Here is a 23810-nt window from a genome sequence, read left to right as displayed (position 1 = left end):
TTCTACACCAGAAACACGACATCCCTGCCTGCATAAAACTTGACAGCCACGCTCTCCTCATGTGCAGAAATCGTGCGTTTGTAATAAGTGGGCTCGACAGCACTCACATCACCGATAATGCTAAGAATGTTCATAAATAGCAATGTATGCATGTATGTAATGTATGTTCTTTTCCACACTAAATTTTAGTTTAGTTCTCAAAATTTCTATAATCTTAAAACACTACTTGGTAGGACAGTAAAGCAAGTGCAAGGAAAGTGAAAAAGCGCTCACCCTGACTGATGACGGGAGACCAAAGTCCTTTGTACGGTGCTCATCTACATAACCTATCACCGCTGCTGCGTTTAGGCACGAGTTGTCCAGCGCGTCGAACCTTTGGTCTTCGAACCACAAGAAGTCACTGCATCAGAGTATCACACACAGAAGTGTTGATGACACACCCTGTCTGGCTAACCTGGACCTTATGTGTAGCAGGCAGAATGTAAGTAACACACCTTCCCCAAAAAAGGTTGTTTGACCACAAAATAAATCAAAAGTTTACATGTGTACAATGTGCTCACTTAAAAAATAATTTTTTTTTACATATCTATGAGCCACAAAAATCCCGACAAAAATTGCTCCCTTCGATACAAAACTTTATTCCAAACACCACAAGTATGTGCCTGTGCTAAGTGCAGAATTCGAAAACAGCCAGGAGCAAGGCCTGACCCTTCAAATGTTTTGCATCACCTACACGTATTTTAAAGGCAAGACACATACGCACCAAAAGGCTGAAAATGAAGTTTTAGTCAGAAGTCCTCAGTTAATTTAAAAATTTACTGTGATCATGTTAGTCCTCCAAAACACCTGGGTGTCCTAAGACCCCTGCAACTATCACTACAATGGAATTTTATTAATTCAAACTCGCCTAATTTTGCACTTCCAGTTTATTCGAACTAACACCTTGGTCTTGCCAATATCAGATGCAATAGAAAGGCGCCCCTTGATTCGAAATTCATATAACCAAGACAAATTTTTGGTCCCCTTTTGAGTTAGAATTATTGAGAGCTAACTGTACGATACAAACAAGTCAAGGATGGCAACACAATTTTTAAACCCGCAGGAATGTGCAGATATCAAGGGAAATGGTTCAGAAGAGATGGGAGAACAGAAAGCAGTATCTCTGTTACTAACCCAAACTTTCGAGGTGCAAAGAGGGCCAAGACCTTGGCACTGGCAGCCACTTCGTGGGCGCTCAGAGGCCCGCCCACGATGACAATTGGTCGGCCAATGAGCAGCGAGTAAAGAAGGTCTTCCACTTTGATCCGCTTGCTGAGCACCTGCAGGAATATGGCTTCTGCAAAAGACACAACAGTGAGAGTGCACGTCTGACGGAAGTGTTGCCAAGGTGTGATCACGATGTTTAAATCGATAAACGAATAACTTCTCATTACACAGATATTGCAGTGAAATACAATGACAATACAGCAGGAGGAAAGCGCACTGAGTGACAGCTTTTCCTGGTAATGGAGGGAAAGCTACAGGGGCGTAGGGGCAGTAACTGTGTCATTCAGCCAAATAGCGTGGCCACACGACGTGCATTTGACCGCCTTGCACATCTGCTCTCTGTACAGCAGCTTCATTTGCCATTGGTGCAACAAGCGCCATCTACGGAAGTTTCCTATAACAAGATGTTCCCAGCAAATTTGTTGTAATGAAGAAAACTGTATGTTCCTTGACTTTACAATGTTGAAAGTTGGCAGCTGTGTCAGGAATGCGCCTATGCTGAAAATATGTTTTAAGTGAAAACTAACAACTGCAAGGGGGGCCAGGAAGAGAGGGCATGTTTCAGCTGTGTAGCTTTGACTCCACTACCACAAACAGTTGTCGTGAAGTTCAGTGCTGAATGCTCCTTCAAAGAGAAGAGGCAAGAGATCTATAAGGGTAAGCCTAGTAACACTTTTCCACAGAGAGTTTCTCCATGCAAATATGGTGGAGGGACTTTCGCCAGACCACAGCATCAAAAAAATATGAATATGAAACTAATGACACTGTTCAGTGAGTCATGCTAATCATGATTTCAAACAAGGTACCAGTCTTCTTTAAACGAGCTTGGCTGCTAGGCAGTGCAAGTCATGAGGAGTTGCTGGCTGTTGTCCAATAAACACAAGGAATTAAAACAACCAAAGAAGTATAGGCTACATGATATGAAAAAGTGGATACTGACCAGAACCATCATGCACACAGGTCTGTATTGCATCCCACTGTTTCTCCAGAGTTAATCCGTGCCTAAAGGTTGAGAGATAAGAATGAGAGCAATGCAAGGATAAAAAAAGAAGAGATTAAGCAGGAAGCATACCACCACATATCCAAAAACCTTACCAATAACTTCACTGCTACACAGCCAGCAAACAAAACTTACATAATCAATAAATGAAGTAACTGCACCACCATACAAAAACAAAGTCCAGAAATTTTCACTCGTTGAGAGGGGACACTGCTTTGAAATAAAAAAAAGATAAAAAATTATTCTTTTGATTATGGTCGCATCTGCTTGTATACCTCGTTTTTAGCGCTGTTTTCTTGTGATCTGCAGCGGCTGTGCTTTGCAAGGAAATGCTCCAACAATTGCAGTTTTTCTTTGTCACGGTTTTCTGCCTTGATACTCACTCTGTGGAGCAAATTTCTAAGTGACTTTTTTATCTATCTTGACCCTGTTTGCTTTGTTACACTCCCAAGGACCACAGTGCAGGTCAAAGGCATTCTTTGTTTTTCAAATTTGTGAATTTTATGCATCGAATTTTCTTCTCATTTTATATTTGTAAACGGACACTGCATCGCCAAAATTTAAAACCAATATTTGTACTTTGCGAAAAAAAAAAAATCCATGCATGCCTTGACCTGTAGTACGCCAGTAATAATTCAATGAATGGTGAAGAAGCCTTCTGCCACATGTTCTTAACTCTGGCCTTTTCACAAGATTCGGAGGTAAAATATACATTAGAACATTAGAAAACTGTTTTCAGGAAATATAAGAGTGAAATTTTGTCAGAGCAGTCATGAAATTATTTCTAATATGCTAAAAACATTTCATGTACATACATGAAGAAATTAAAAAAAATTGCTGAAAGCCGCATCAACCCTTAATAGTCTAACATAAAGGACTTCAACGTGTCACTGCCACCTATATGTTTAATTGTTCCTCTTTATTTTTTTTTAAGGACCACATTACCTTCAATACATAACATAATGACCAAACTGTGATGTGTTAAAGCTTCATGCACAAGTAATGGGTCCAGGCTGAGAAATTCCCAATTCACAACATAGCAGCAGGCCATATTCAGTACACAGCAAGGCAAATGAGAAACAGCCATGGACAACTGACCTAGAGCAGTCTGCAGGATCGATGCCTTCTTCATCCCTGACCCAGTAGCTTCTTTCTGCTGCAAAATAACAAAGAAATGAAAGAAAACTTCCATTAAAAAAAACACTGCCAAGCACCATGTAAGTATATCATCACCACTGTAATTAGTTAAATTAGGCCCACTGTTGGGCAAGGACACAGTCACAAAGTAGGGGCAATGGCAAACAACCTGCACATATCATCACCATAGTGAGCTGTGTTTGGTCCACTGCAATAAATGCAGCCAATATTTTCTCTGCATCCAAAATGTCACCAGGATAAACGACTGCATATGTGTCCTGCACTTTACATAACCTGCCCAAGTTCATTTCTTCCCCTTAATCCCAGGTAGAATACCAATAACTGGTTATGAGGAAAGGAAGGGTGCAGTAACTGTCTCCACTCTCAGTGGACACCTCAACAATTTCTCCTCACCTACTGCGGTGGCTCAGTGGTTGTGGTACTCAGCTAAGACCTGAAAGATGCAGGTTTGATCCCGGCCATGGCATTCGCATTTCTATTGTGCATATTGCATAGCACACAGGTGTCTTTTGCACTCCGTCCCCACTGACGCACCGCCAGCGCAGCATGGATACTGACTGATCCTCCGCTGCCCTTTTTCTGTCTTTTTGTGTCCATTTTCTGTCAGCCATGACGGACAGTTTGTTGTTTAAAAGACTTTTTTTTTTCCACTTGATATTTGGCAATTCCTGAAAGTGTTTGCTGAAACACCTGGTATGCAGTTTTAAACCTGAGAGCCGAGTAACCCTGTACTACGGGAACCAATTCAACCCAAAATGAAAATTCACAAGCAGTCCCTACCCTAGTACAGTAGAACCCCGCTCTTACGTTCCCGGCTGCTAGGTTTTCGTGAGCCAGTCCCGTCCTAGCTCCCACGGAAACCTATGCAATGAAGACTCGGCTGTTATGTTGAAACTGTGGTAGCTTTCCCGCATGCTATGTCATGAATGTTACTTCGTGATAGTGGTTCACCCTGTGATGGCATTTTTACAGTCAACATTTAGCGCGCACAGAGCAGCGACAGGGCCAAAGCGAAAGATACACTCCGTCAGAGCTTAGCTGCCACCGTGCCGTGTTTGACGGCTTCTGGCGTGCTGAACCGACGCCGACGCTGAGCACAGTTAGCAGCGGCATGAACCTTGTTACAGCTGTTGGCATGGCTGTAGTTGGTGCAACGACTGAAGGTGCAAAAACAGAACTATGCCGCGGCAAACGCCAAGCGGGCAGCACTACAAGAGATGCAATTGCGCAGGTTGGTCCCGAAGCATGTTTCTGTCATCCACAATTTTCCTCGTCACCTGAAGCTTAAAACGCGATTTCCAGGCTCCGACAGAAGAGGACTGAGAACGATTAAAGCAGCCGATGCAAAAACAGTGCGGAAACACACATGCGTGCAGCACTTTTGTACGCGGCAATAACAGGAAGTTGTACCTTAGAGTGATAGGCAACTTTTTTTTAAAGTTCTGAATGCAAAGTGAAAAAGTAAAGTTGATCTAATGGCTTACAAAAAAAAAAAAAAAGTATCGGTGACAAAAACATATGAATGATCATTTCTTTCCCATACAACCGAAAAGATGCACCACAGCTGTCTAACACGACACCTCTTCCTCCTTGTGAGGTAGGAATGCATGGTTCACATTCCAATAACGCAACATTCTAATCATGAAAAACAATATGAAAAACCAAGCAGAAAACAAATACTGTACTTGCTCACAAAAGTGGATATGCCAGACGCTAACACTATCACGAACAAATGTGTGATAATTTTGCCTACTTACACATGCATACTTTTGGCTCCTGCACCTTCTCTAAGGGCAACAGTCGGCAGAAACAAAAGATGAATGAAACAGAAGAGAAAAAGCTTGTTAGCTGCATTTACACACAACAAAACAGGGCAGCAGAACAAAAGAAAAGGATGAGCTACTATACATACTTCTACAGCTTCTGAAATGTCAACACTCTGTCCCACCATTTGTGGCATTTGAATGCAAGGGAAAGCTAGCCCAAGCAAGTTGGCAAGCAAATTCTAAACACTGTTTTACTGCCTCGCAGTTTCATGGCTGGCTAAGTGATGGGCAGAAGCTAGTCAGCTCTCACGTGACTACAGCTTATCCTTTGATTTGCAAGCACTAGGATACCATCAGCATCATTACCGTGATGCTGACAGGAAGGTCACACAGCTGTGGCACATTTCCTGTACCTTGACTTACAGTCTGTTGGCTCTGAAGTGGAAGGTGCATGTCATGATCATCATCATCAGCAGCAGCAGTGCGGCATCTTCATGACAATGACCTTGACATCCTGTAGCTTCCACCTCATGGCCAACAAAATGAAGCCTTGGTGCAGGAAATGTGCCACATCTACGTGAGGCCACTACATTAGTGTTCAAGGAGGCATTTACCAGGCTCTTCGCTGTTTGTGCTGCTCCCACTGTTTCTCCTTTGCCGCATTAGCTGTCCTGAAAAAAGAAAAAGAAAGCAGGCAATGAGGACCTTCCAGACTGTGAAGAACTGTTGTGCATGACGTACACAGTCACCTGCATATTTCCTCAAGACATGCTTTAGGCACACTTCCATTTCCTGCATATACAGCAGTTTTGTTCTTTAGTCAGAGCACCACATACCCACTACTTGGAGTCAGATGGTTCCCAAAACTGCCAATACCTCTCTCCGACAGGCTGGGCAGCTGATAGGCATTATATGAGAAAAGTCATGCATTTTCAGGTTAAATACGGTTTACTGCACTGATATTGTGACAGCATTATTATCTGTCATGATAGCCAATACACCACATAAAGCTGTGGTCATCATCAAAACAAACTCTGCTATACTCTGTTTCATACATCAGATACAACACTGTCAGAGCGCTGTTGTTTACGCTGCCTACACCTGCGATCAAAAAGTATTGTGTTCCTTGTGAAAAGTGAAAAATAAATACTTTGCCTGCAGGCTTATTACATGATACATTTGTCACAAGTTTGATTAAATGTGCTCTTATTACTGATGACATGCTACTGCTTTCTTGTGCCTCGACCACTCAGTCACAAAACAAGTGAGTGGAGTAATATGCCTCCCTTTATTTTTTCATGCGGACTACTTTGTACCTTTCACAGCATTGCGCCTGATGTATAAACAGGGGTATAATATATATTCTTTCAATTTCTACACTGTATGGCGATCTTAAGAGAAAGATTACTCCCACACAGAAATTCTCCTTCCATGCATATGTGGAGTAGGAGACAACCCTGACGAACAGCTACGAAAAGTTGTGGTCACACTGCATTACACGGTTTTGATCATCCACAGATACTTTGGAAGATTGCCCCGCCAGTCTTCTACAACACATAAAAACAACATTACCAACGAAAAGCTCAGTTTGTCTTTAAGAGTGTGAAAGTGAAGCCCAAAAGAAGTAAAAGCACGCATTCACAACCTGCAAGAGCAAGTGCAATAGAAAAAGGGCTGATCTGACACGCGAAGACTTCATCTAACATCTTTTAATGCCAAATCAGTTACTAGCAGAAAAAAGTGCCAACAATTAACTAGCTTTTAAAAGCCAATGCCAGGGAAGTGGCCACAAGGCATGCCACACTAAAGTATTTGGGATAAATTTTAATTCCCTCGACATCTTAGATGCGCATTAAAATGCCAGAAAAAATGTTTTCATATCTTACTTCTATTGGAATGCAGTCATCGCCTTTTGAGAAACAGTTGTACCATGTGACTAATAGCTTTCAAATTCATCAGGAGGCTGCTTAGGCGCAATACAACGACCTTCTACATTACAGGAAGTGTATACTGCCAGGGAAGAGTATAAAAATAGTGGCAGATTCTGGTAAACCTTTCTCTGTGACTACAACAGCAGGGGAAGACCTTGAGGTTTTGGAAAGAACTTATATTTTAAATTGGCAAAGAAAGCCAAGACAAAGCCGACGGTTGCACCGTGCTGCGTTAAAACTTTGCTGCTCTCCAAGTAATCAGCCTACATCCCCTGAAGTTGATATACTAATACGCTTTATGAATACGACTGAGTGGTTGGTTTATTGGGGTTTAACGTCTCAAAGCAACTCAGGCTATGAGAGACGCCACAGTGAAGGGCTCCGGAAATTTCGACCACCTGGGGTTCTTTAACGTGCACTGACATCGCACAGTACACGGGGTCTCTAGAATTTCGCCTTCGTCGAAATTCAGCCGCCGCGGCCGGGATCGAACCCGCGTCTTTCGGGTCAGCAGCCGAGCGCCGTAACCACTGAGCCACCGCAGCGGGGCACAACTGAGTGCAACAAATATCATTGTTTTCATTTTTGCAGGAAGGAACTTCAGATGCCTTAATTTCGTTTCCTTGCAACCTGTCACCATTTTTTGCACGGTTTAATCATGCTTTCTCAACTCTTCTAACATTTTCAGAAAGGAAGGCTACTGTCACTGCCAGTGGTGCTGCTGGCAAATGGGGTTGCTGGTGCCTGTGATAGATATCACTGCTTTTATTTTACTGATAGCATTTAAAACAAAAAAACCTTAAGGGCCATCAACAGTTCTTTCAACAGAATCTAAGCATCCTGGTTAATGTCCCGCTTGTTACTGCTGCTGCCCATTATCTAGGCGGCATAGCAGTTAACATGTCGACAGAGTTGCATAGAGTTACTGAATTAACTTCGTATCATGTCTCTGATGTCAGGGTTTGCAGACGCTGCCTACCAATTTGAAAACGAGACTACCATATGAAAAAATTACGCTTTAAGTTGTTCTGCTGAATTCCTTAGCACCACAGACAGGTATTTTTTTATTTAGACAAGGTGCTTTCAATTGAAGCAAAAAAATACAGTCCATAAAAGTTCAATGTCCCTTTGTCAGCCCTTTACTGTCTTTTTTTTTTTCTTAATCCACAGCCACCCTTTATGTCCTTAATGTCAGTAACACTCAAGTTCTCCCAACTAAAAACAAAACACCACCAGACTTCCTTCACTAAATAAGAGAGCAACATATTAACTTATACTTGGTTAAAAAAAATTAAATAGACCTCAGAATGATGGTGTGTGACTGGCTCTTTCAGTACTTCAGAGATGCTCACAGTACAAGACATGGTTTAGAGATAAGGAAACACTAGCATTGGCTGAAGATAATTAGGAGCTGCATTTGTAAACTGCTAGATTGTGGTGCATGCAATATTTATTATTCATCTGTGTGCCAACTAATTCCACTAATTCTGACCTATTAACCCACAAATTCTGCAACTGGGGCCACCTTAAAATATAAGGTGGCCATTTTGCAACCAATACAAGACAGCAAGTGGAACCAGATTGACATTTTCAACAAATGCAGATAAAGCACTTCATGTCTAACCAAAGGGAAGAAACTGAGGAGATCTCAAGAGTTAGAACTACCTACCTTTCCAACTCGTCCGTGTTTTGGGAGACCTCTGCCCCACTGTCTCTACACGCAAAGCAGCAGCAACAAAGACAGCAAAGGCAGCATGCAGTACATAAATACACATGCAGCTTGCACAGCAAAACAGGCAACCATCAGCAGAACAACACCACTCAAGCATTGCAGCATGCACACTGTGAGCTATGCAGTGTGCTTAGTGGCACAACATTAAAGGTGCAGTAAAGAGGAATCTGAACTCGTCTTTTTGCCGCGGGAAATCAATTTACATGTTCCGAGCATTCTTAGAAACTTCCGACTTATTGCCCTGTGTGGCCGATTTCCCTAATTAAATCGAATTACTGTCCGGTTCCCGCCTTCATTTTTTGAATTCTCCCCGTACAGTGGGCGGAGTCGACCAACATGCAGAGTGCCTTTCAGCCAGCTCCGTGGAGGCTTTGCTTTCGCTTTATTTTGTTTTTTAGGTTTCCGTGAATAAATAGTTTCACTCGCAAATAATATAGCCGCAAAATAAGCCCGCAGAAATAAAAATACGCGCAGACTATTTGCTACTACGGATTACTACGTATTAGTACTTCGCCAATGGCAGAGTGGCAAGCCGCCACGGGACTGGGTGAAAGCACTCCACGCGTTGGTCGACTCCGCCCACCATATGGGGAGAATTTTAAAAAAAGGCGGGAGCCGGACGTTAATTCGATTTAATTAGGGAAATCGGCCACACAGGGCAATAAATCGATGTGTCTAAGAATGCTCGGAACGTGTAGATTGAGTTCCGGCGGCAAAAAGACGAGTTCAGATTTTTCTTCACTGCACCTTTAACTTTTCTTACTCCCTTCTTTTTATTATTTCTTACCGTAACAAAAGACATGCCAGAAGAGGACATGGGAACATGGTTCCTTTTTAGAAATGCCCTTTACTTTTAACAGATCTGAAGTGCCCCTCCCATACCTTTCTTCAGCCTTTTCAAATGCTCCTTGCCAGTCTGTTTTTTCAAAGGATGCATTTTTTATGCCTTAACAGTTTATGCAGGCCTCAAGAAAGCCAGTTAACCTTGTAATTCCCCATGTACCATCTGTCATACAAGGCATAAAAATGTGAATAATTTTCATTCCTGGCCACAGAACCGCACCAATTGCTAACACCGTTGCAGAAACAGTCACTTACAACAAATTTGTCAATGCAAGAAAGGGTCAAAGTGTCAGCTGCAAAAGGCGCGGGAGGCCTGCTGAGAGATACTCATGCAAAAGCTAAGCCTAATGGCAAAACAGCCAAATATACCTGTGGTCGCAATGCTGCATTGGCAAGAGATGGAGCAGTTTTGAATGTTGCACTAGATTTACTGCATGTGTCTGCATATTTTCCCAATGTTTTGTTGTCCTTAGACATTTGAAAGTTGCCAAAATTTCCGAAATTTATCTATCCTCTCATGATCTCTTGCTCATTAAATCTCTCAATGTTTTTGCATTTTTGCAATGAAGGGCCCCTAGTGAGGAAATCCTGGAACTTTTGCACGACATTTTCACTGCCCGTGCATGACTCTTTCAGATGCCTCTTGGCACTTCTAAAAAAACAAAAAAAAATTGCTGCTGGTCTATGCAGGCCTTAAGAAAAGAAATAAATTAATTTTGCTATCAGAAACAGCAACTATTAATATTCTGTATATAAATGCTGGAAACTACAACAACGATATAACTAGGTTTCGTCAAATAAGCCCTCGAGGAATTATGCATTTTAGTTTCTTTTCAAAGATGAGCATGACCGTGGAAACCTAACAACAACTATTACAGGCTATAAATTTCCGTTGTCAAACTATGTGCTGCCAAGCTTACTGTCATGAGAAATATTACCAACTGCGTTTGCTAGCTGATACACACGAACGCATATTAGGTACAAAAGAAAAGTGCTCACTCCTCCTGAAACAAAAATGCATGATGATGCATGGTACTGCTGCCATGATATATGTCATGATTAACAGTAGTTAAACATTTACGTGTCTATTCATTTTTGTCGCCTTTCTGTGTTCAACAAACAAGTAGAAAATATTTTGGGTTTCCTAATCACCATTAACGGGACGTAAACAAATGCGTACGATGTGCATGTGAGCATTTTAGAGCGGTGTCTGCATGTATGTACTATCTTGATGGAAATGCAAACAAAGTGGCGCCTAAGCGCTCCGCTGTTTAAATTTTTTTTGGTGGTGCTTTTACCTGGGTGGTAAGAAAAAGACGTTAGAGTCGTCCTAGAATGCATCACGGACAACTCTAGCATCTTTTCCTTACAAACCGGAGTTAAGGAGTGTTTAAAAGAAATGCGAACAGCAGAGCTGCTAGGCTCCGCTCTGTTCGTATTTCTTTCCATCGTGATAGTACACAACTTTGTATGCAGCACCTCAAAAGGTGAAACAGCTAGATTCAGGAACAACTAGTTATGGTCTTTTTGTTCATTATCACGGTAGGGAAGAGCAAAACATAAATGCAAGAGAAAAAAGGGACGCTATATTCTGGTATCCTGCAACTATTTTAAAGTACTCCAAGAAATGTGAATGTTAAAATTGATAGCAGAGTTTTGTATCTACCTTTGGGGCTGCTTTGCCTGATATGCCAAAACCTCCATGATGCTGCTAGAAAGGAAGCAGCGCAGCAGCAAAGTTAGCATGCTTTCCCACCACCATTTCAAAGCCTAGATTTTACGCCACATTGGTCCACCTGACAACTACAAACTGCCTTGCGTAACACTTACCTCAGTATAAGGAGCAGTAGCATTTGACCACAAGACGGTGCTACAAGCCTACACTGTCTGCAGCACCCGAGTGCCAATGGGAAACATTTTTCCGCTAACTCTCTATTCATGATGTGATGTGGCACAATCGGGCCTGAGTGAATAGTGGTTTCTTGGTTCAAAGTGAATTGGAAAAAAATGCAATTATGACTTTTTAGCTAAATTTTTTTTTGCATAATTTGCTTTTTGCTTTTGTTTTGTTTATGCCTATTCCCTCTCTAATGTACTATGTACTCTGAGGGTAAAATAAATTAATAAAATATCTTTGGATAATTTCAATGCAAATGTTTTGAATGCTTCTGGTGCATAAGAACAGGCTACATGGCCCAATAATTAAAACATTAAAAGAACTATATATTTTTAAAAAGTGCAAAGCCATTACGTACAAAAGGAAACAATGCACTGAAGTTTTAAAACAGAACTCGAAAAATGAAAAAAAAAAGCACCTCAAATGCAAGGAAAATATTTATTTGCTTGGCAATACATAAATAATTACAAATAATAATAAAATGACTAGATAATAGTAAACCTACTAAAAGCTAGCCTTCCAGACACATTACAATATTCACTTCTGATGAGTAACAGAAGATCTCAAATACCAAACAATCAGATCAAATCAAAAACAGAGAATTTTACATTTAGTTCATGCACGCCCAAATGATCTGATCAAAGCCCCACAGACAACCAACCTAGTCCTTCTAATGCCAATGCTAAACTGCAAACATGCATCAACATGAAGTCATCACATTACATTCACTACAGAGTCAGCATCATAGCAACCAAAGCATACCTGAAGTTTTCGTCTTCCCATGGGTCTCCGTGAGAGAGAGGACTTTTTCTGCATATCAAATTATTTGCCGAGAAGTTTGTTCTCTTCGTTCAAATAAAGGAAACCATGAAAACAGTGCACGACTTACCAGACCCACCGATTCTTCTGCTCTCAGCTTCAAACCTGCCTAGGAATAAAATGCCCGTATAAGACCCTGTCAAATACTGTGGACCATGCAGCATTTCATGCAATGTAAGACATGTCCTTTCTTGACAAAGGGGGACACCCTAAAGGGGCATACTCTAAAATCCACACAGGCCTTTTCCTTTCTTTTTTTTTTTTAAGAAGAAAGTTCATGAAATTTACTGCATGGATAGGAACCTCCCCCAAACACCACATCCAAGGTTGTGTTGCCTTAAGCCCCCATGTCTCTTGTGATGCAAGCAGCCATGAACTTGTGATAACATATTACACTCAAATTCGAACAACAGTTTTGTAAACAAGACACTGCATTAAATTTAGAGAGCCACACTGTTCAATGCCTATAATAAAAGGTAAGAAAAGTTCCTCACAGGAAAGGAAGAGGTGACAGAGGAATTCCGGTACCAGACAATGTGATTCATCAAAAAATGTATAGAATGCTTCCAGAGTGCCATCCAATTAATAATATCTTGACTCAATAAAATTCAACTGCTGAAGACAACCACGAACTGTTTATAAGATGTGCTCAGCAGATGGATACAAGAATTCAGACACTTAGTGCCTCAAGTATTGCATGATCTCCGGTGTATGACGTATATGAATTATCAGTTCTCTCATTTTTCCTGTACAGAAGAGGTGGAAGTGGCTCATTACATCATTGAACCAAAATGGTACACTGAGTCTGCTATATGCTGTACTGTATTTTGGCAAAGAGAATGGTATGGCTTCAGCAGTACCGTATAAAAGTTACAGGACCGGGTACAGAGCAGCTGCACTGAAAACTGTTATCTCTGAACAACTTGTAGAAAAGAGACCCACTGTAGTGGACACTTACAACACAGCTCCTCAGGCAGTGGCATGCTTGCTATGGACCGGTGAACGTCTCCATTCTCCTTCCCTCTTTCAAGTGCACTGCGAAGTGAAAGACACATGCATACACGGGCAAGAGCACCCCATACCATAGACAGTTCCACACTTCTTAGGAGCTAGTAACATGTGGTGGCTGTAACTGAAAATCGCCAGCTGCCCGTTTTTTATCTCGAACTGCCATGTCCCGGTGGCTCAGTGGTTAGAATGCTGAACAGCTGAGCCCGAAGATGTGGATTTAATTCAGGGCACAGTGGCGATGTTTCTATGAAGGACAAACACAAGGCGTCCGTCCATGTATTTGCGATGTCAGTGCGCATTAATGAACCCCAGGTGAGTGAAATTAATCTGAAGCCCTCCACTACAGTGTCCCTCGCATCCGATGTGTCGCTTGGGACGTTAAACTCCATAAACTATAACACCCCACGTATCTGGAGCCAATAACATTTCCTAGTGAACAGCTTTACCCAATTCTGACAGTACTTGGGCTATAAGCTGCGCAGCACTTTATTATTATCTCTAGCAGGATGGTCAGCCTTACTGACCCATAATTCAATTCCCTGCCCACTTATCCAAGGCTCCTTTCACCACATGAAGAGCTACATGATCATTTCAACGTCTGATGCCATGACTTTAATGTACCAATTTGTTTAAAAATGGTTAACACTGATGAAACTGGAGTCTTGAGTGATATGTTTTTTGAGTATATATGCAACCAATATGCCAACCAAAGTGATGACAAAAGGAATTTAATGAAATTGACCAAAGTAACTAATGCCAAAGAAGGCAGGAAGACAATGTAACCTCGTAAATGTCAAGTTACAAGTATAACAGCTATGGATAGCTCAGTCAATGGGACACTGTAAGTGATGTTCTATTGTATAATGCTTACTATGCTATGCTGTGTAACAACATGCTATGTCACAATTGCTACATGCTGAGGCCTTTTTAGGAACCTTGCTTAGTGAATTCATAACTTAAGAATACCTTGGAAGATTGCACTAACAAGCTTGCACAAAACTAGCAAGAAAGACTTTCATTAAAAACTTCACTTAAAGGGATTATGCAACGAATTAAAAGTCGCTTGTAAATGTTTTCAGTGCTTAGAAATGATGCTAAGAAGCATTCAGACCAAGTGTGAGTCTTCGGAACTGAGCCAGCAATTTATTATGAATTTTTAAAAACCGTGTTTTTTACAATTCGCGGGCCGCTTGGTGTTTTCGTAGTGACTGATTTTGAAACTGAAATCGGGAAAATAGGCGTCACTAGTCCTGTGACGTCGGCAGCCCACCACAAGCTGTCATTCGCTGGAGCCACGGCAGCCACGTTGTCACGGGGACACTTCCGGAAGGGGTGAAAATCGTCTGCTCTTGCCGCCGCGCGACCCCCTCGGGCAAGCGCAAGCCAGCTAGGCATTGCCTTCGCGCATATGGTTTCAATTTACCTCTGCCACGTCTTTCTGTCGGGAGTTCAGGAGCCACTCGCACTGCCTTTGTCGCAGTGACAAGCAAGGAAACAATCTAGGAAGGCGAAGAGAGACCGGAGAGACGCTGCCAACGCTGCTGCTGGGGTGCTTGGTGCAACAACCAGAAGTCGCAAACGAACGTCAGCGAATCACGTATTCATGGGCGCGGCCCAGTCCCAGAGCTATTTTCTTTATTTTTTTTCTGGTGTCCCGCGTGTACGAGTTGAGGGGGAGAGGAGAAGCGTAATTTTTAATCGTCTATAACTACGTTGCTACTGATGCTAGCTCAAAAATTCTTGCGTGTGGCTGACGAGCGATGGAATACCTATCTCTCGTCTGCTTCACGTAATCTCAATTAATTTATTGCATAGTTCCTTTAAGACTTTGAATAAAATCTTAAACTGAAACTACGCTAGACACACACTGTATGGCACGATTTAAAAAAAATAAGTGCATTCTTACACTTTGTCGAGGTGCAGATGGGAGAAGCAGTCAAGAAATCCACTGTCCACATCCCACACACCACTGGCTGCCTTGTCAAATGGGAGACGCTCAGGATGGGCAAGGCGGTAGTAGATCTGGCAGAGGAGAGGGAGAGAGAACCCCTAACTTCTTAACAGAGTGCCGTGTTTACCACCACTGTGCCTATACAGAACAGATCCGATTGCTTCGCAAATCAAAAACGGTTGCCTCTTCTATATATAAGTACGGCAGCACTTACACACATTGGTTGACTAGACCTTGAGCACTTGTCATGGGATGACACATTGCCATTTGAGACGAGATTAGGAGGCAAGGGCCTGAAATTGGAAGAACACCAAATTTATGAAATGACCAAATTATGAAAAGACGAATGACCAGAACAAAGAGCCTGCTACTCTGTCAAAAAAAAACTACTTTCACCATAAGGTAAGAGATTGACAATGAAACAGGTATGCAGCCACAAAATACAGCAAACTTGCATTGAACCTTAACTCACTACCTGCAGCAGTGGCTCAGTGGTTATGGCACTCGGCTGCTGGCCCGAAAGACGTGGTTTCGATACAGGCCACGGCGGTGGAGTTTCGATGGAGGTGAAATTCTATAGGCCCGTGTACTGTGCGACATCAGTGCACGTTCATTAAGAACTGTGGTCAAAATTTCCGGAGCCCTTCACTACGGCGTCCCCATAGCCCGAGTTGCTTTGGGACGTTAAACGCTCATAAACTACAAACCATCACTTCATGCTGAATTAAAATGAGGGCAAATAAGAGACCACAGGGGCTCAAGCTTTAGGCACTATGTTTTTTGTTTTTCTGACTGAAGAATCGCAAAAAAAAAAAAATATGAAGGTAGTCATCTGTGAATTTAATGTCATCTGCATGAAATGTTAACACTTCCCAACAAGCAACAAATCCCAAACCTTAGTGCAAATCACAGGAAACAAATATAGTAAGTGTACAGCTACTATCATTCCTTTCAGCATGACAAAATAAATCAATATGAACATGGAAAGCTGATCATGTGGACGCACACATGAACAGTGCCTGCATTTACTGACATATTCTTGCAAGCGTCACACAGGATGACCCAGAAAGCTGTAACAACACCGTTAGGGAAACAAAAGTTGTACCGATGGGTCACAGCTAGATGACTTTAGTCACACTGTGCTTTTGTCAAGAGTGTGCTAACACGCAGCAGTGAAAGGAGTCCAAAGGCTGGCAACAAGTAGATTTTTGTGACAAGAAAACAGAAAGGCAAGAACTCTCTCTTACCTCGTGGAGTCTGCTGACCTTAGGCAGGCTCCGTAACGTAATGAAGACACTGCAAGCCAAGTGTTTGCAAGCATCAATTCCCTGTCAAAGCTTACACCAAACTAAGATAAGGATACAAAACATCAGCTGTGGCACACTTACGCGGCTTTTCCTGCTGCAGGCAGATGGCAACACTCTCTGCTCTCCTTCTGAAAAACTAGAAAATGACAGCACACATACAAATATCTGCAAGGCTGTACAAAGCTGTGCAAATGGCAGAGTAGACTAATGAAAAAGCAGCAGACTGAAGAATGAGCAGCTTTGTAAATACAGAAGCAATTGCACGTTCTAGCGAAACTAATTACACTTACTAAGTCCATTTACACGCACTTAAGATATCCTCGTGCAGAATAGATTGAGAGTAACATCACAGAAAATTCAAGTTACAAACAAGAAGTACAGAATGTGACATGAAGAGCACATTCACAGGATCCGGAAGTTAGTAATCCCCATGAGCCTGCACCTTCCAATGCAATAAATGGTGAGATGCTCATGGGATTCACTTCACTGCAATACTATCTGCAGAACTTCACTACGAGTTTATTGCTGTGCAGCTTTGGTATACAGCAGAAAATATTAGACATCTTTATGCATTACCATGGAACTACAAGTTTATTTTGAGCTCTCACTCCAAGGAAGCTTGTTTTTACCTTCAAGCTCATTTGTGTCCACATATAAAGCAAAATACTTTTTAGGTCATTAGGTAGAAATCTGTTAAGGCAGTTTTCAGCAGCAAAGACTACCAAGGGAGCATGTAAAGCAGAGACACATAAAAAAGAAGGTAGAAGAAGTAAAGGAACCACACAATAAAAATATATCCAAACTTATAATTCCTTCCCCTTCCATGATTCAATCTTAAAGACAGGTCAACCATTGCAGCCAAACGCTACACACACTTTCCAACGTTATTTATTCATAGATACAAGTAACATGAACTCTGCATTGCAGATTACTAATAAAGCACAACTACAGCGAACTCTATGTACTGGCCAGGGCGCTGTCATTGCAGCTACCATAGCAATACTTCCAGACGAGAGAACTGATGTGACTGTGTGTGTCACACAGTATTAAGGAAAAGAACTAGCGAGAGCAGAATGCTGTCCCCACAAAAAAAAGTAAGCTATAACAGATGAGATGCAAAACAGAAATCACATGATTAAAACAACTTTGGTAATGTTATAACAAACGTCAGTCCCAAAGCGACAAAATGTCTGAAACATAGTCACCTTGTATGTGACATACAGCCAGTAGATGCAAAGAACGAAGCCTTTCTTCCAGATGTCTCTCAAGGGAACCAGCCCCTGCTCATAGTCCCTTTGAAACGGTATCTTCAGCTCTCTGGGCTAGAGGGGAAGCAAGAAGGTGAAAAAGTGTGCACGAAACAAGATAAGCAATACTTCAAAGCTACACAATGTTTCCATGAAACCTCGGTTACTACTACACCCATGCTGTCAGCAACAAGGTTGGAGATCTGTACACTAGCAACAAAACTGGTCATTAAGGGACATCAAAAAAGATCAAACAAGACCTTAAAGTTTCTTAGAAAGGATACATTGACAGCACGATCCAAAGAAAAGCGCTTCCACTGTCAAGAATACTCATCTCTTAACTGCTTCTGAACAAAAAGTGAGCTGCAGCTTTAATGCCATGGCCCTTGGCTAGCTTTTCTTCTTTCACAGGTCGTAAATTCTTCTGATGTCTTATACAGGGACAGAAATGGTCACTATGAAACATGCCAGTGCCAATAGAGGGGGAAGTAAGGCGCTGTCACAAGGCCCTAACACATAGCAAGGTATTGTTGCACTCGAAGAATTACAAAAAAAAAAAGAGAAAAGTTTGACAGAGTTTAACACAGAGTGAAATGGAATTAAGTAACAAAGAATACTGATATTGCCACAAAAAGAATGCTAGTTTAGAAAAAAATTTCCATACCTTTGAAGTGCTTTTATGTGTGTTCTATACAACAACAAAAGAACTGACTTCTGAGGGCTGCCCAGTGCATGTGTGTATTGAATGTGTGCATACAAAGAGAAAGCTGTGCGCCGAAATTGAAGTTAGCTCTCTGAAGTGGTCACTCTTAACGGTGCACAAAGCTTCCCCTTAATATTACACAGATGTTGACCAGTGGGAACACATCAAAGAACCCCAGTAATACCTTCGCACTTGAGCCGTGAACAGAGACACGTATATCGAGCCGCCACGGCGCAATATCATGGTCACACAACTACATAAGTGTGCACACATTGCTTGATAACGGGTCCTCTCTTATCGTACAAGACACAAACCTACTGTGTCAGCTGCTTCCCTGATAAGCTTTTGATAAGGCTCAGCTGCCATAGTGACCCCACTATCTGTTTTCATGCTAGACAAAGCCATTTCCTTACATTGTGTGCATACCCAAGGCAAAGCGCAAGGCTGCGTTATACAAGGCAAGCAGCATTATGCAATGCCAATACGAACAGGTGGTTTCTTGAATATAAATTAGCTACAGTGACGTTTCTGGTGTTTCACTGCTATAAAAGCCCAATTTAACACCAAGACTTTAAGCCTCTGTGTTGCCAACCGTACCTGCAGTGGCAACCACAGTGAAACCAATCTTTATGAAACCTGCCTGTCAAGGGTGTGAAAGGTCAGGATGTTGAAGGGTCAAAGCCTAGTTGGAACGGGCCACTATATCAGCTAGACAAAGGTCACACAGCCAGGCTGACCTCATGAGTAGCTGTCTTCTGGGTGGCAAACTGGAGGAAACGCTCCAGCTCAGGGCTGAGCCTTGGCAGACTTTGAAGGTGACGGATCAAGTCCTTGGCCTGGTGCTTAATGCTACGAGCGTGGTCAGCCTGTGCAGCAAAGGATCAAAGGACACACATGTTAAGAATCCCATAATGCACAGAACTATGAGTTACTTGTGTCTGCTGTTAATATATTTATATCTGCGTATTTTATTTATGGTGCCCTGTGATCACCTTTTGTTCTTTCCCCCACCATCCCCTGTACTGCACTATCATGGTACAGTGAACTCTCACTTGAGTGAACTTCAAGGGACCGAAGGAAATAGTTCACTTAACTGAAAGTTCACTAAACTGAATATTCACTAGACTAACTTAAGACATGGCATCCATAGTGTCAAAAGTGTGAAATTGAATTTATACGTAACTTATACAAGGTGCATAGCAGTTAAAACGCTGCCTTTCTCACTTTGAAAAAAAATCATTAATCTTCTTCTGTACTTGTACATTTAGAGCACAAGAAGTTACAAAACTTAGAAAGAGTCAATGTTTTTGTAAACTTCTTCTGGCACAGCTTGCTGTTGAGACACAAAGTCTCTGAACTTTCCGATGCACCCTACAACCTCAGCTAGAGTTATATAGGGCTTGAAACTGGCTCTGCAGTTGCCTCCTCTTCATCGCACTCGTCTTCCTCTGGACAAACACTGGAAACAATCTCCAGTTCAGTCTATCCAGCACAGCTAATCAGTGCACTGTCACACAGTGCATAGTCTTCAAACGAAGTACTATTGCTATCGACCTCCAGCTGATGACAGATCTCTGTCATGAGGGCGGGCATCGGTTGCGCCTGCAGTGGAGGGCTCAAAACTTCGTTGAACTGATCGGAAAAATAAGCCTGGGTCCTCTGAGCGAGTTCGTTAAACTGAAATATTCACTATTCCGAAATTCGTTTAAGTGAAACATTTGCACATAGAATCTATAAGAAAACTGCCGGGGCTTTTTAAAAAGTTCGTTATTCTGAAATATTCGATAAACCGGAGTTCGTACAACTGAGAGTTTACTGTAGTTAACAGTAAATGACGATGATGAAGTAAGTTGTCTGCACAAAAAAAATTCTCTCACGCAAACTTACAAAAATTCAGTGAAAGGAGTGCCTACACTGAAGCCCAGTTGGAACATGCACGAAAAAATAATTTAGCAAATTTTGCTAAGAACCAACAAACATATCCGAATAAGTTTTCTCTTCAAGATGTATCTCCACTATGGCTACAAAAAAAGGCTTTCACAGAGAAGTCATGTCCAGTTGCAGCTCAAAAATATCCTGAGGATAAGGTTCAACGTTGTTGTATTCTTGTTCAAGGAATTACAACAAAAAGCAAGCTCTTGGTCACAATAAAGCCACACGGGATCAGCGATAAAGTGCGACCTGAGGCCATCATTCTTCATTTTATTTTTATGAACACCAGCCTGTTTCAACTGAATCCACGCCATCCTGCAACGGGCTGAAACTTCCATAGCACTTTCCAAGTGAATTTGGTTGTGAAAGATGACAATACTTTACACAACAGCTATCCACTGTGTGCAATTCAAACATGCCTCAGTATAGAACTGATCCATATTAGTCTTCTTTCATCACGAGTAATAGTATAACAAAATTTACTTTGCACTTTGCTAGCTTGTACTTTGCTAGCTTAAGATACAGTGCTGCAGCTACACAACTGCAATTAATGTTTAATGCATTGAGTGTCCTGTCTCACAGTGAACAAAACAAAATGGCTATTCTTGAATGCCAACAAAGAGCTAACGTTTTCCGGCTTTTCGAACAATGCAGTGCCGTCACAAGGAGGATACAGATAGACTAAGCACAAGGAACTAGAAAGTGAAGTATCTGTGATGTGAATATGTGCCCTTATGCAAAGAAAACAAAAAGGAAACTCATAAACAGGAAAGGTTACAATCACTGCCAGCAATTCCTAAACACAGAATTGCTGTGGCTCGAAATTGATCACTACATGCATGCTTCACCATACTTTCTGGCTAAGCAGATGGCTATTGCAGCAGGTCTAACGATGCAAGCATTCGGGCACAAAAGAAATGTGTCATCACACCCCAAATTCGCATTGGAACAAAAAGGTGATACTGCGACCCACCAGAAAGCAAGGCAAAAGCAAGCAATGTGCATCTGGCAACGTTAGCATACATAAAATCTTTTTGAGCTGCTGCTGCAACTCCTTTCAAATTTGCCTCAATAAAGGGGACAAGCAAGCATTTATGAGCACACCTGACAGTCAAGAAAATTTTTTGTATTAACTGATTCTCCTCCTTTACTGAGAAATGAAAAAAAAATGTTACTCAAGGCATTTCACGTTCTGTAGCGTAACGCCGTGCTTATAAGTCAGTAAAAAATTGAAGGCTAGACTTGCATCAAAGGGGCAGTTGGCAGCCAGGGAGTCCTCTATCTCCTGCAGCGTACACTCCAGCACATCTTCGTACTTGTTAAGTGACTCATGAAAGCTGGCCTCCGAGATGGCCACCCCATTCAACGTATCCATGCGCTGACCACATCCAATGCTTGCTGTTGATACACAACAGAAGAACAATTTTATTCATTCACAATAAAATTCTCTCAAAGCACAGGTGGAAATAAAGGAGAACACGACAGACTGAAGTAAGCAAGGAGGGAAGAATGCTAATACTTTTGCCCATCGCTAAGGTTTAATGCAGTACCAGTTATGTTACCCTAAAGCATCATACAAGAATGCTGCTTGTTCACAAGTCACACAATAATAAAACACTTATGTTATGACGGAAAGCGTTAGGCAACTGAAATTTGCCAGACCACTTGTTTCCAGCCACTTCTCACAGTCAACACACGTTGTGCGACATGCCCAACCTTCCATCACATAATTAGGGCTTTCCATATAACAATTATGCCTAAATTTTCCCAAACCTGGGACATTTTCTTGACATGCGATACTTCAGACTCACCAGAGGAATCTGAGAAATTCCACTACGTTTACATTAGCCTGAAAAAGGAGACCTACCCACAGATCACGCTCATCCCCTGTTTTAATAAGAATTATTTCCTTTTATTCAGTTACGCTTCCCATCCGACTATGTCAAGTAAGCTGATGTGTTTGCAGAGGCATTGCAGAGGCATTTCTAAGGTGCGTTTTTGCAGTCCGAAAATATGTGAATGGTTCTCACAGCAACAAGGCGTTGTTAACCTAAAAGAAATGGCTGCTATTAACTGCTCAGCGTTAGAGATCTTAATACCAGCCTGCAGGCAGATGACAAGCTGTGAAAATAAACATTTGTTGACATCCAAATAAACAAAGGAGATTTCACTTGTGCGCACACAGTGAAATCAGCACACATGAAGTACACAATGATTAGTCAAAATATAACAAATTTAATCTCTGCACATTGATCATGTGAAAGCTGATGCCCCACTTTTCACTAATGTCGTGTGGCCCTGATGACAGGTGGTGACAACAACAGAGCTTCACAGCAAAGTTAAATAGGGTTGCTCGTGTCTGAGCCGGCATAAGTTATAATTATGCACTATTCACCACAAGTGCAATCGTCAGCTTGAACTACAAGAAAAAAAACAAACACATCAGAAACAATTACATACTTCTCCTAGTGTGCTTGACATCCTTGAGAAGATTCTTGATCCCTTGTACGAAATACTTGATGTTGAACAATTTGAGTGCTAAAGATGCCTGCAGGTCAGCACAGAAAAAGCAGGAATTGAACAAATTCAGTGTGACAACACACGAAAAAAGTGCAAGAACGACATGTCAAGTCCACAGTATTACCTCAATGAGAGCAGACCGAATGTAGGGTGCGTTCTTCACCAGTTTCCTGGAGAAAAGTTCACAGAGACATCACTGAATAATGCGCAGTGGAACTTATTCGCATAGACCAAATACAATAATGTATTTTCTGATGAGTATACAAAGCACAAGAGTGAACATTTTTAAGGTGCAAAATACGGCGAAGCTTCCAACAGCATGGCGTCAATTAGTGCCAGTTTTAAGCAAGAAATAGTCTACAAGTAAGCCATACCCTTTGTCGGATGATGCGTAGGCAATGCACATGGGCCGAACAAAACCCCTTGCCTTCGGATCCAGCATGACTGAGTAGTTGACAAAAATGTGCAGATCATCTCGTATACTTGGCATCAAGATTTGGCTGTCTAGCTTTGGAAATGTTGAAGAGCTGAAATATTGAGACAAGGCATTAGGATGGGATAGCTGTTTTCAAGACATTCTCTAGAGTTTAGGACACAAAGCAATCACCAGAAAACAAACAGTACAAACTGTGCTCTGTCTTAACACTTGCTGTTTCAGAGACACTAGGCAAGAGTAAAAATGAAAACCTCAAATTGTGCCCTCAAGACGCTGTACAGTCAGGGACAA

At 41.8% G+C, this 23810-nt stretch overlaps 1 protein-coding gene across 13 annotated transcripts in view; it reads right to left on the bottom strand.

The window, feature by feature from the left end:
* Positions 1–23810, bottom strand: part of LOC149359700 (uncharacterized) — a 34352-nt gene that overhangs the window by 6915 nt on the left and 3627 nt on the right. For 3 of the 13 annotated variants that reach the window (XR_016288797.1, XM_089571819.1, XM_089571830.1), the window contains 21 exons: positions 23458–23610; positions 23208–23253; positions 23024–23111; positions 21810–21961; positions 19369–19497; positions 17887–18003; positions 16763–16817; positions 16622–16670; positions 15589–15667; positions 15330–15445; positions 13371–13447; positions 12483–12521; positions 12356–12403; positions 11363–11407; positions 8791–8835; positions 5805–5861; positions 5182–5211; positions 3365–3422; positions 2207–2268; positions 1174–1336; positions 274–400 (listed from right to left, as the gene is read on the bottom strand). Coding sequence is in view for 12 of the 13 variants with exons in the window: in XM_089571819.1 (XP_089427945.1) it covers positions 274–400; positions 1174–1336; positions 2207–2268; positions 3365–3422; positions 5182–5211; positions 5805–5861; positions 8791–8835; positions 11363–11407; positions 12356–12403; positions 12483–12521; positions 13371–13447; positions 15330–15445; positions 15589–15667; positions 16622–16670; positions 16763–16817; positions 17887–18003; positions 19369–19497; positions 21810–21961; positions 23024–23111; positions 23208–23253; positions 23458–23610 (1735 nt within the window). In the remaining variant the exon portion in view is untranslated. The remainder of the gene's footprint in view (positions 1–273; positions 401–1173; positions 1337–2206; positions 2269–3364; positions 3423–5181; positions 5212–5804; positions 5862–8790; positions 8836–11362; positions 11408–12355; positions 12404–12482; positions 12522–13370; positions 13448–15329; positions 15446–15588; positions 15668–16621; positions 16671–16762; positions 16818–17886; positions 18004–19368; positions 19498–21809; positions 21962–23023; positions 23112–23207; positions 23254–23457; positions 23611–23810) is intronic. The other 10 variants (XM_089571820.1, XM_089571821.1, XM_089571823.1 and 7 more) reach the window with 10 other exon arrangements.

This window comes from Amblyomma mixtum, chromosome 2, assembly GCF_055824585.1.
Source record: "Amblyomma mixtum isolate Tamu chromosome 2, ASM5582458v1, whole genome shotgun sequence".
NCBI classification, from domain to species: domain Eukaryota; kingdom Metazoa; phylum Arthropoda; class Arachnida; order Ixodida; family Ixodidae; genus Amblyomma; species Amblyomma mixtum.
This window is presented reverse-complemented; position numbering and strand designations above follow the sequence as displayed.